At 53.6% G+C, this 12,757-nt stretch overlaps 1 protein-coding gene across 1 annotated transcript in view; it reads right to left on the reverse strand.

Moving 5' to 3' along the window:
* Adgra2 (adhesion G protein-coupled receptor A2) overlaps positions 1 to 12,757 on the reverse strand; it is a 39,235-nt gene that overhangs the window by 2,907 nt on the left and 23,571 nt on the right. The window contains exons 3-17 of the mRNA XM_041673765.1: positions 10,634 to 10,705; positions 10,263 to 10,334; positions 10,009 to 10,080; positions 9,462 to 9,625; positions 8,812 to 9,025; positions 7,867 to 8,031; positions 7,123 to 7,321; positions 6,396 to 6,545; positions 6,076 to 6,237; positions 4,979 to 5,203; positions 4,573 to 4,789; positions 2,748 to 2,947; positions 1,451 to 1,578; positions 806 to 929; positions 210 to 355 (exon numbers count right to left, since the gene is read on the reverse strand). Of these exons, the coding sequence (XP_041529699.1) occupies positions 210 to 355; positions 806 to 929; positions 1,451 to 1,578; positions 2,748 to 2,947; positions 4,573 to 4,789; positions 4,979 to 5,203; positions 6,076 to 6,237; positions 6,396 to 6,545; positions 7,123 to 7,321; positions 7,867 to 8,031; positions 8,812 to 9,025; positions 9,462 to 9,625; positions 10,009 to 10,080; positions 10,263 to 10,334; positions 10,634 to 10,705 (2,310 nt within the window). The remainder of the gene's footprint in view (positions 1 to 209; positions 356 to 805; positions 930 to 1,450; positions 1,579 to 2,747; positions 2,948 to 4,572; positions 4,790 to 4,978; positions 5,204 to 6,075; positions 6,238 to 6,395; positions 6,546 to 7,122; positions 7,322 to 7,866; positions 8,032 to 8,811; positions 9,026 to 9,461; positions 9,626 to 10,008; positions 10,081 to 10,262; positions 10,335 to 10,633; positions 10,706 to 12,757) is intronic.

A 12,757-nucleotide genomic window follows, 5' to 3' on the forward strand; every position in this document is an offset into this window, starting at 1 on the left:
CCCAAAGCAGTCTGAGTGAGGAATGTCAGGAAGGTTTTTAGGATCCCTACCCAATCCCTTTGGTGTCACCTCCTTTCCCATCCTTGTCATGCCTAAGAAGCTCGTCTCTTGTCCTGGGGATCTTGTTACTCATCCCCACCCCCACCCCCAGCTTTGCCTGCCTTGGGTCTTGAGGCCCCTTCCCATAGCTGAGAACTGGAAGCACTTACCGGAGCATGGGGCGAGGACCAGGCGGGGCTGCATCTCCTTCTTCTGGAGGGGGGGCCCTCCAAGTGAGCTCCTTGTGGAGGACTCGAGCCTTTACCCCCATCCAGAGCAGCGTGGACAGCGAAGAGTAGTGCAGAGTGATGCCCACCTACAAGGTCAAGGCACTGAGGCTTGGGACCTGAGCTGCTGACTGGGCAGCACCCTGGAAGTCAATGGCCGTGTATGTTCCCACTACTCCCATGCCTCCAGCATCCCACCCAACTACTCATCATACTGGTCCTTGCTGGTGTCTTCTCTGCTTCCAGCCAGGGATCTCACACCCCAGGGATTCTTCGGGACCCAGGCAGGGCAGTCTGGCTGATATGTGGCCTCTCCTCCGCTATGGTCCCCTTTCTCCCCTTTGAAGCCCCATCTCCAGTGATCTTGGAGCTAGTCTGACCATGCCTGTCACTCCACACGCCACCCACCCCTTCCAGACCCTCCAAGGCTAGTACAGAGAACAGAGGAACTGAGGGCTATTTCCATAAACCGTATTTTCCTTGCTAGGCCCCCCTTTCCCCTGAAGTCGCTCATTTTAGAGTCCCCACCCCCTTCTTACCGCTTGGCAAACCATTTGGTAGTTGGTGAGAGTGATGCCCCCCACGAAGACAGCAGAGGTCATGGCCATGTGGAAACACAGGTTCAACAGCATGTGCCAACCCTTCCGGGACACATGGATGGAGCTGCCCCGGAAAGAGTCTTTTATTAATGAGCCGTCCAAACCCCTACAGAAGGGGTTCTCAACCTATAGGTAGAGACCCCTTTGGGGTTGAACGACCCCTTTCACACGGGTCACATATCAGATATCCTGCATATCAGATATTTACAATTCATACAGTTGCAAAATTACAGTTAAGAAGTAGCAATAAAATAATTTTATAGTTAGGAGTCACCACAGCGTGAGGAACTGTTTTAGAAGGTAACAGCATTAGGAAGGTTGAGAACCACTGCCCTACAGGGTCTCAAGACCACTAGGATAGCCAAAAAGAGAAGGACAAATTATCTATGTGCAGGTGTATAAATGTGCTCCAGGCCATGGAAAAGAAGGCCTTAATCTCCCCACCCCCACCTCCCACCCCCCCCAGAAATGTGTTCTTTAACCCCGGAGCCTGGCCAGGTCACAGGTTCCTGCCTGGAGAAGAAACATCCGCCAGCCTGTGTGAGCCCCGCCCCACCCACTCCCTCCTCCCGGCAGCAGGCTCACCTGTGGTTAAGGATGTAGGTGATAATGGTGGAGAAAAGGCAGAGCAGCAGCAGAGCTGTGCAGGGATACACGACAGGGTGCAATGCAGCTCCGGAACCTCCCACCTCCCGTGGGAATGAACTCAGCTCCTGGGAAAGAGGGGGTGGGAGGACTGAGCAGACCCTGTCTGCCCCCTAAGCCACTTTCCCTTGTCTTGACCCCTGCCAGTCTCGGACCTACATACACCTGGATGCTTTGGTCCATTCGGTAGGTAGAATGCAAGTCTGAGGACAGCCACTCAAGAAGGTGACCTCAGGAAACACTGACGGCCTCGCCCGCCTCACCCCTTCTGGTGTTCTGCCTTTCTGGGGACTCTTTTCAGATGCCCAGCTGAAAGCTCATAGGTCTGGAGAGATGGCCCATGGTTAAGAACACTGGCTGCTCATCCAGAGATCCTGTGTTCAATCCCCCGCATCCTCATGGCAGCTCACAGCCACCTCTAACTCTAGTTCCGGGGGATGTGACAGCCTCACACAGATATACATGCAGGCAAAGCACCAATGCACATAAAATAAAAAGAAATAAATGACTTTTTAGGAATTCAGACGAGCTAAGAGGAAGAAGGCTGCCGTGGTAGGCTGTGTGTCTGTGGGTACCAGCAGAAGCTGGGTGAAGGAATGGGATGTGGGAATGGATGACTATACATGTTCCCAGGTTGTTTTTCTTGGGGTGGGGCAGTATGCAAGGGTATTTTCTGTGTATCCCTGGCTGTCCTGGAACTTGGAGACCACGCTGGCCTCAAACTCACAGAGATCCACCTGTTTCTGTCTCCCAAGTGCTGGGATTAAAGGCATGCAGCACCCTCACCTGGCCCCAGGTTGTTTATTAACAGATGAATTCAGGTCAAAATACGCAGGCAAACACGGGCATTGCCTATTGCCTCAGTAGTAGGGGCAGGAAGATAAGCAATTCAAGGTCATTCTCAGCTATATAGTGGCTGGGCTACAAGACATCCTATCTCAAAAACCAAACCAACCAACAAATAAAAGACACCAAAAAACGCAGGATCTGAAGGACAAGCTAGATGGTTCCAGCTCCCTCTTGAAAGCTGGAGAGGCTTGGAAGAGGCTAGAGGGTCATTTCCCATGAACTTTGACATCAACAAAGCACAAGGCTGCTGTCCTTTCTGTATTTTCTTGTGGCTCCAAGAGATCAAAGTACCACAGTATCTATCTCCCACACATGTTCCTTCACCTCCCTGCATTTCTGCACGCACATGCACATGCGCGCGCACATACACACACACCATTATACACACCATGAGCACAGCCACGTTGCCCAAGTGCTGACAGGACAGGGAGCTGACATTGGGCTGGCTGAAGCGGAGCTTGCAGCCTTCGGAACTCCAGCCCCCGTGCCCCTCCTGGTTCCACCATGCTGCCATGGGATCCGCTCCTTCAGCCCAGTGCCGCAGTGAGACAGCCACTGGCTCAGTCAAGTTTCCCACGCCGCAGCCGCCTGCAGGGACAGGGAAGTCCGCATAGATAGACACTGAGACCATGAGGAAGGCTGCCAAGAGAAAGTGGCAAAAGCAGAGCAATTTTTGCAGGGGTCAGAGCATGCAGGGATCCTGCCGACCTGGGGACAGAGCCTGATGCGGTGCGGGTGCCGGTCTACCCAGGGAGACTCTCCAGAGAGTGGGGAAGAGACAGGTGAAACCATGGGAGGCCTCCCTACCCCAGGTTCCCATTGGCTGCAGAGGGAGAGACAAGGAATCCCTGGAAGGAACAGTTGACATCTGGGAAGAGGACAGGAGAGAAACCCGAGAAAGGGACTAAACACAGCTGTGTGGTAGAACGCACCTGTGACATGGATCATAGAGCCTCCACCCTACCTCCATATCTCTCCATTAAGACAGTTATTAACCTGTGTGGTTGACAACATCCTCTGATGGCATAGCATTCGGGTCTCAGAAAAAAACTTGAGTTTTCAAGGACAACCTTCCTGGCCCCTAACTAGGGATTCAGATGAACATCTTAACGCCATAGTCCAGGCACCTTGCACTGCCGTTCACTTCTACTGACTCGTTCAGTGCCTGTCGGCTGAAGTGTGCACTCCTGAGGGCAAGGACCCAACTGTCTGTGCTCAAGTGTATCTCAGTCCAGCAGAAACCGGCACATGCTAGGTACTTAACGTGTTCCCACCCGGCCTGGAAAGAGCCCGTTTTAGGAACAGCACGGGATCCCAGGGTACACAGGACCCTGCATGGCATGTAAAAGAAGGTAGGTATTATAAACCAATGGTGCTCGAAGGGGCTCTGATGTGCACGGTGTTGTTTTCAGAAGGTAAACCTGATATTCTGCGTCTGGAATACAGTGTGGGTCCCATTGTTGGCGGATATTGCCTGGTGAGCAAGGCCAGAGTTTGGAAGGTAGATGGAAAGAGGGACTCAGACGGAAAGACACATGGTGGGGGAAGAACTGTTCCTGATAGGACAGGGTTACAACGAGCCACTCAGTTCCTGGGGGACCAGACCACAAAAGAGAAAAAATGTGTATCCTTCCCTCCTGCTCTAGTCTCGGAAGTTCCAACCACCCGCCACCTCTGACCCCAGTGCCACTGTTGTCCACCTTGTAGGACACTCCTCACCAGGGATTCTGGTCTAGCAGTCTGAGGAGCCTCTGGCTGGGGTAGCCCCAGGGCGTTAGTCAAGGATTCCACTACTTGGGAGGCAGAAACCGCTGTGGGTAGCCCACGGCCTTCGTGTTTTCCTCCATATAACACCGAAGTTAATGTTGAGCTTCCAGGGTGTGCTCATGTAGTATTGCTTACCTGCTTGGGGCCCCTGGGTAGCAGGGCAAGCAGACGGGGGTTTGGTGTGGAGGGAAGGAATTGAGGCCTTGTGCTTACAGCTTTCTGATATGCCATATGCTTAGTATATAAGATTGCCCTATGTCTGGGATACAAAACCAGGTCACCCTAATCCTGTTCTCCACCAAACCCTTCCTCTACAGGCCATCCCCACTGCCACCCTCCTGGAGAAACTCTAAGGTTTCTGCTACCCTCTGCCAACTGTACCAGGGCAGTAGGGAGCCATGAATGAGAAAGGGAAAAGACAGACACACAGGAGGTTAGTCCCTTACTGGTTCCTGCAAATATGACTGGGGTGGCCACACCACGCCTCTTGCCAGGCCCAGCTGCTCCAGGACGGGAAGCGTTGCCGTGGCTGCGGAAAAGACGGCCATTTCTGAAGACCAGCAGTTGCAGGGTGCAATCTGGAGGGACTGGGGGAGCCAGGGCAGCCGGAAGGGTTGAGAACAGGCTGGGGGGCAGCTGGATGGAGGCCAGGGCCACGCTATTCTGAGGGGACATAGGAGGTCCTCAGAGATACTCAGCATCCCTGGGCTTTGACGTCTCCCAGTCCCTTCCTACCTCCTGCCTTGCCCCTCCTCTCACACCCACCTCCACCAGGAGACACCTCCGTCTCAGCACCGCCCTCCTCAGCTTCTGGTCCCCACCCCCATGCCCTTCCCTTCCCCTGGTGCCCACCTTGATGTGGAAAGAGGACAGAGAAATGTTGGGCCTCCCAGTGGTGCAGCGGAAGCGGAGCTGCTGATCAGCAAGGGGCTCAGGCTCCATGGGGACATTCTGGCCAAGGCCACCTGGCTGTGCAGCCAACACTCCTCCCTCCCTTCTCTGGAAGGCTGTGCAGGTCAGCCCCACATAGCTGTGAGGCTTGATGAGGTAGGCCTCCAATGCCACATTCCTTGAATTCTGGGGACAGAGAACTTATCACCCGCTGTCTGAGATCTAGGGGTCCTCTGCTCTTCAGATCTGCTTCAGCCACACCCCTTACCCTTTATGGCTGTCTTTTCAAAGCATGGGAAGTCTTACATAAGCCATGGGGTCACCCACCCCCCATACACATACACCTCCTAGACACAGGTCTTCTCCCTCCCTTGGAGGAAGTTCCTCTTATCACTTCCTATCTTCCACCCGCTGACTCTGCCGCCCCAGCTCAGCTGTCAAGCAGGATCCATGTCTACCCCTCGCCATATGTCCCCGAGTATCTAGCACTATATCTTATACATAGACGCTCTGCTATAGTGTGCCTTCTACCAGTTTAGAAATGACTGCCTCCCAGCACTCGGGAGGCAGAGGCAGGCGGATCTCTGTGAGTTCGAGGCCAGCCTGGTCTACAGAGCTAGTTCCAGGACAGGCTCCAAAGAGAAACTCTGTCTTGAAAAAACAAAAACCAAAAAGAAAAAAGAAGAAAAAAAAAATGAAAAGAAATGTCACTGTCCCCTTGGAGAACTTTCCAGCACTCCTTATTCCACTGAAAGTGCTGTCACCCTGAGACAAAGCCTCCGTTTCCCCTACACCCATTCCCAGCATGCTCCATTTAATCCCCAACTCAGTTCCCAACAAGGCTCACACCACAGTGCCTCATCACAGCTGCCTTTGCAGCTCTCTGGCAGCTCACAGCTGAGCTCAGCTTGCCGCCATGTTACCAGAGCTTAATATGTGTCCCGGAGAGAGGCAAGCACTTCTGGTCTAAGAACCACCAAAACTGGCCCCACCACTCTGAGGTCCTCTCCCCATAGTCCTAGCCCCTGAAGAGTCCCTCCCACGCCAAGCTACGGTACCACAGAGATGTGCTGGGCGTGGGGGCTGAGGGCAGCTCCTCCGATGCGCTCCAGGGCACCCACAATGCCGCTGCAGGCTTTGTCCTCTCGCTGGGCTAGCCACAAAAGGTGCTCGTCCACCAGCATCAGGTTGCTGGCCATGTCCACCATGACCTCCACCAGCTGAGGGAGGGAGGGAGGGAGGGAGGGAGGGAGGGAGGGAGGGAGGGCAGTCACTAACGGCAGGAGTGGTGTTTGGGACCCAGGACTGATGCGCGTGTGAGGCCTGAGATGACGGGATGATGGCTTCCAGGGGGCCCAGAGGATAGGTTGAATCTCACCTCTTTGATCTGGTCAACATAACCCAGAAATTTCTGGATCATCTGAGCCACATAGACTACGTCCATCATGTCTGAAAAGCTGGCAGCCTCAGCGGTGTACACTCGCAGCTGGTGGGCCAGGGTCAAGGCATTGGAGGCGTTGATGGGCATCTGGGGGCATTGGGGGAAAAGGAGATCAGGCTAGCGGCTGCTTTCTGTCCCAGGACCTAGGGCCATGGGGCAGGAGAAGAGCCAAGACCATGCACTGGGACCATCATATCATGTGATAATGACATGAGTCCCTGTCGTCACTATCCCAGGGGTGATGATGTAAATCACTGTGATGGTGGATAGAGCAGGTAGAGTAGGGTACAGGCCTGGCCCCTGGAAAAGGCAAGCTGGAGGACAGCACCCGGGGAAAGGGTGGCAGCCCATGGCCCTTGCTGTACCCATTTCTTTTTATTTATTTATTTATTTGTTTGTTTATTGAGACAGGGTCTCACTAAGGAACTCTGGCTGTCCTAGAACTCACTACGGAGACCAGACTGGCCTAGAACTCACAGAGATCAACCTGCCTCTGCTTCCTGAGTGCCGGGATCAAAGGCGTGCACCGCCATGCCAGGCAGCTGTACCCACTTTTAATGCACAGCTGAGAACAGAGGTGCAGCCTCCCCCATGAGGTGTTAGGCTCCATCCCAGCCAATTCCGGGAATCCAAGTTGCGGAGGGGGCGTGCACCCCGGCCTCACCAGCACAAAGGTATAGAGCACCCGAGTGATGTCATTGGTGTAGAGACAGTGGGAGTAGTCCCCTGGCTCCCAGCGGCCAGCTCGGTCACACCGGCGTGAGGCTCGGGTACCTGGTGCTCCCCCACTCAAGGGCACAGAGGTGAAGGGGTACTGTAAGCAGGACTGGTAAGCCGTGATGCCAGCCAAGGTTCGCGGCCACCTAGAGGAGGTAGATGTGGGAAGCGGCTGTGACTAAGACTCCTTGAGACAAACGCCCTCCCCTCCCAACCCCAACTTAGGACTATGACACCAGACGCCTGGGGCTTGGCCAAGAGTGCAGTAAAGACTGTCCTGGCAGTCATCAAGGGGTTTCCCAAGTTCTGCTTTCTCTGTTTGTTTTGACAATGCTATTGCAGACAATATATGGGGGTGCAGTGCAGGGATCTGGGTTCACAGACAAGCTCTGTCATTTATCGGATGAGTTGCTGATCTTTTCTGGGCTTCGGTAGTCTCGGCTCTATCGTGTGGAGGATACTACCCACCCTGCATACAGAGAGGGTCTCTAGAACACGAAAATGTGACAGTGTAGAAAGCTTCTGCATACTAAAGTGGCAATAGTCATCTTCTTGAGATGTGACAGCAAGACTGTGGGCTAATGACCAAAGAGAATCCATGGGACTGGAGGAAGAACACACAGGAGACCCTAGAGGGTGGAGATGCGGGGGAGGAGTGGAGGGTTGCCATTTATAAAGCAAAACGGCCCACCTGAAGTCCCCGCGGTTGTTGGTCACGCGCTCAGCAGGGCAGTAGGAGGCGGAGGTCTCCAGGACTACTATCTCCACCTTCTTGCTGGTGTTGCCTTGGACCGTGGACACGGAACACTCCCACTCACCTGAGGCCCACACGCCGATGTGAGACAGGGTCAGCTCACTGCAGGGGAGGGGTGGGGGAACTGGCTTGGTGCGCTGGTAAGCTTTCTCATCACCTTGACACAAGCTAGGGTCAACTGAGAAGATGGGACCTCAACTGAGAAAAGGCCTCGATCACACAGGCCTGAAGGTGAGTCTGTGGGAGCATTTTCTTGGTTTGTGTTTGGTGTGAGGGAGCCCGGCCCACCGTGGGTGGTGCCACTCCTGGCCAGGTAGTCCAGGGTTGTTTAAGAAAGCAGGCTGAGCACGAGGAGTCAGTAAACTGTGTTCCTCTCTGCTTCAGTTCCTGCCTCCAGGTTCCTACCCTGCTTGAGTTCCTGCCCTGGTTTCCCTCCCTTTCCTCTCCAAGTTGCTTTTGGACATGGTGTTTACCACTGTAATAGGAAGCAAACGAAGATACTTGGTAAGCACTCTCAGGCCCAGCCCAGCCCTCCCGTCAATGCCCCCGCTTCCCCAGAAGCCCATCAGCCTATACCCTGTTCTGGGACACCAGTTCTGGTTCTTCCGTTAATGGAATAAGAAGTACGTGTGTATACATACTCTTCCATGCAGGCACTGATGTGTCAGATGCCACTTAGCCTCGTTTTAACAAGCGTTTACTATCTTTCTCGGGGAAGGGCATTAATTCTAACCTCTATTCAGACCATTTATAATTGTATCTTAGCTCTCTATAATCTCAATCTCCCCGCCTTCATCTCTCAGAAGCATGTTTAGAGGGGAATGAGAACCACGGCTCTCCCTCTCCATGCCCTAGGCTGGAAAGGGACAGCAGAGCCTGTACCTGGTAATGAAGGTGCAGTCATGGATGAGGTTTTCCACAAGGACAATGCCTGCCTGCTCATCACCCTCCATAGGAGCCCCGTTGTGGTACCAGTGGATACGGGTGTCATTGCCCAGGTAGCTGGCAGAGCACTGGAAGGGCAGACGGTCACCCTGGAACACCACTTGGCGTAAGGATGGGATGAGGTAGTGCGTATGAAGTTCCAGAGCCCCTTCTGTGGACAAGACGGAAGTGATAAGGCCTGAACGCATACGTAGTTAAGCCTATGCATGGGGGGGGGGCGTCTCCAGTAGTGCGATCCGACCCCTTAGCTTATACTTAAAGGGCAGCGCATGGTGAGAGTGAAATCCCACAGGGTGGGTCCTGACCCTCTGCCTCCAGTGATCTGGTTGGGAATGAAAGGGATCAGAAAGAATCCTCCCAGATAAGAACACAGAGGAATACAGGGGGAGACTAGGTGAAAATATAAACAAGCCAGCAGTCCTAAAAGAGGTTTAGGCGTGCTGATGGAGGGCTACCCCGTGGACCTGAGAGAAGGAGGCAAGCCTGGGAAAACACGACCATCATATAACACACAGGGCCCAAAGAGATTTGACCTAGCAAGCTGCGGTGAGGGGCTGGCTCCCTGGGGCCTGGGACAAGTTTCTCACCACAGCGGAGCTGGGGCTCGTGGAGGCTGTTCAGGGCCTGGGCGTGCAGGGCACTGGGGTAGGCACAAAGTGTACGCTCCGACAGCTGCAGGGAGTGATTCCGGGCCCAGGGCAGCAGCCAGCGCAGGTGACAGTCACAGGTCAAAAACTCAGTGCCAAAGTCCCTGCAGGGTGGGTCCAAGGAACAGTGTGGACTCATGGGGGTGGGGGTGAAAGTCGGCAGGAAAGGGGTAGAGAAGACAACCTGGGGTACATGTGCACCCTGCTACTCAGGATATGATTTGGGGTCGTTTTCTGGCATTCTGCACACTCAACAGACATGATGCAGGCTAGAAATGACCACATGTTTGTCGCGGGTCAGTGTGCTGAGTGGAGATTTGGAGTTTGGGTAGAGACAGTGAGGGGTGGCAAGTAGATAAGATGGCTGCTCATAGGATCTGGGGGGAGGCTTAAGGTCTGGGCTTTAGAGTCCCCTGGGTTCAGGTGCCTCTCTCCTGGGCAGAGGAAGGAACCAGGGGACTGTTTCTGGACAGAGAGAGATACTCACACAACCTTAAGGGCTGGCAGCTCATCAAAGACCCCCGGATGCAGACTGGAGAAGATATTCCCAGATATGTTTCTGCAGGGGGCAGGGAAGAGTGAGGGGAGATCTTAGGGTCTCCCTGGGCTAGGAAAGTAGAGAGCTGGAAGGAGAAAATGCAAGCACCAGAAGGGTCTGGCCCAGTCTTCTTCCCTCCCAAGCCCTCCCTTCCCCTCCCCACTTCTCTTCCTCCCTCTCTCAAAGACCTATCTATCACTCACAGTCTCAGAAGTCTGGGGAGGCCTTGGAATGTCTCAGAGGTGAGACAGCCAATCCGGTTGTTGGAGAGATCTCTAGAGAGAGAGAGAGAGAGAGAGAGAGAGAGAGAGAGAGAATCAGCAAGTCCACTAAACAACAGGATGGAGATTCACTTCTGCGGGAGACATTCAGCCGGAGATTATGTGGGCAGCAGGCTTGGGCGTAATGCCATAGCAAGCTGGAAACACCCAGCCAATGTACTGGATAGAGGCTTGGTGTCTGAGAAGGGACAGGGAAGGGTGGGTCCTGGGGGTAGTGGCTCATCTGGGATATTTGTGTGTGTGGGTGAATAAAGAGAGGGCTGGGAGTGGGGTGGGCAGGACAAGCCACTCACAAGCGTTTCAGCTCCCCCAGACCTAGGAAGGCTCCAGGCTGCACAGTGCTGATGATATTGTTCCTCAGGTCCCTGCAGGAAGCAGTGGAGAGGCCTTCACACTTCTGTCCCAGGGCTACCCTGCTCCTCGGGTGGGACATCCTGTCACCACAGGGGCTGGCTTTTTGTGGCACTTGACTTCCTTCTAAGTTGGCTTTCCTACATATACCCACCCGACAGGTCTCTGTAGCTTGTCTGGCCACCAGTAAGGAGAACGGGTCAGAGAAATGTCTGCAAGCTGAAGTCACGCGAAAAAGAACAAATCTGGGTTGAAAATTCTGCAGACCAACTCATGATTCACTTGCCTACCGGTGATGAAGAGTTGTGTTCCGAAAGGGAAGCCACAATTATCTTGGGCTATCTTTAGTTCCCTTCCTAGCCACTTAGCCCCTACCTTTGTATCCAGCCTGGTGTCCTGTTGACTATCAGCTAAGACCTTTGTGACTTAGCAGATAACCAGCTTCCCCAGCCCCAAAGCTAAGAATGTCATCAGATAGCACGGGAGACCCAGAACAGCCGATTCCTCCACTCTCCTGCAATGCCTACCCACTCTTGTCTCTATTTTGGTAGACGCATTGATCGATGGATTTCTTTGTTCTGGGACTATAAAGTTGATGCCGCCTCCTCCGTGGTGGAGGGTGTAATTTGGAGCAGGCTGAATCCATCCCTAGGCACGGTCACTCACCTGTGGCTCAGAACGCACTACCTCTTACTCTCTTTGGGACAAGAGCTATGTCTTATGACAGCTTATCTACAGGAAACAAGAGATGTGATAGGAAGGACTTTAGTTGGTAAAACAGGGGCAAGGAGTGGAGAAAGCTTCCCGCTAAGAGTGAGAAGCCTAGATTTCCTGCGTTCCTATTCCCGCGTTCCTGTTCCTGCGTTCCTATCCCCGCATTCCTATCCCCGCATTCCTATTCCCGCGTTCCTATCCCTGCGTTCCTATTCCCGCGTTCCTATCCCCGCGTTCCTATCCCCGCGTTCCTATCCCCGCGTTCCTTCGCTGGAGACACTCTACGACCTTACAGGGCTGTTCGGGAAGTCTTTGAAAACTGCAGAACCGAACCATCAGAGGGAATTTTACAGTTACTGTATTCCTACAGATCTCTCTCTATGGAACCTGTGAGGCAGGGAGGTTGGCAGGTCAGAATGCACTGGGCCCTGGCACAGGTCCAAGCTAAGATTGTTAATCACGGGTACAGATGAGGCCCAGGGCCAATAAAACCAGTGCAACCTAAGTGCCTCCCGAAGAAGATATCTGACCTTCTCACTGCTGTCAGGAGGTGGCAAGGAAGCTTCCCCCAGGCTGAATAGGTCACAGCAGAATGGACCATGGCTCTTGGGAGCCATCCCACTCCACATGGAGAAGTATACCCACTATTGAGTCTCTGACCCCCCAGTTCAGTGGCTCAAACACCACTGAGGCCGGAGTTCAACCCTTCCTCCCCTCCCCAGAGGCTACAGTCCCCCATCCAACCATGGGGACATACTGCTGCCTATCTATTGGCCCAGCCCCATACCTACCATACAGATTTCTGCTCTAAGGGCCAAACCGGCCCATCATCTTCTGCATTATCCTCTATGGTCTGCACAGCCAGGGAAGGCTACAGATCTTGACGCACTTACCCGAGGCTCCATCAAACCCAATCTTTTGTAAACCAACACAGATCAGAACTAGGCTATGTAGAACTCGATATAGAACACTGAATCATCTTGTCTGCTCCTACCTAAAAGAGCTCAGGGGAGGAAGCATGGAGTGAAGGCAGGCCACTCCCGGGGGAAGAAGACAACTTTAACAAAGTTATACGGGGTCAAACTGGGTCCAACGTGCTGCCATCCCAGCCAGTTTCAAAGAGAGGTGAGGCCTTGGAGACGGCTCTGAATTATGGACAGAAGAGAGTTAACTGTGCTGGGTAAGAGGAAATAGGTGTCCAGGACAGGGAGGTGCTGTCCTATCCCACCAGGGGGCCTGTTTGTGCAGTCCCTGTTGGGGAAAGAAACAGAGACGAGAGGCAGTGATGTAATTTTTATTTAACCAGGCTGTATCTCAGCTCCAGACTCAGACAATGGTGAGTCCCCTTAAGA

The sequence above is a fragment of the Microtus oregoni genome, unplaced genomic scaffold (genome assembly GCF_018167655.1).
Source record: "Microtus oregoni isolate MIOR12 unplaced genomic scaffold, Mior012 000024F_ref0000369, whole genome shotgun sequence".
In the NCBI taxonomy this organism is placed as follows: domain Eukaryota; kingdom Metazoa; phylum Chordata; class Mammalia; order Rodentia; family Cricetidae; genus Microtus; species Microtus oregoni.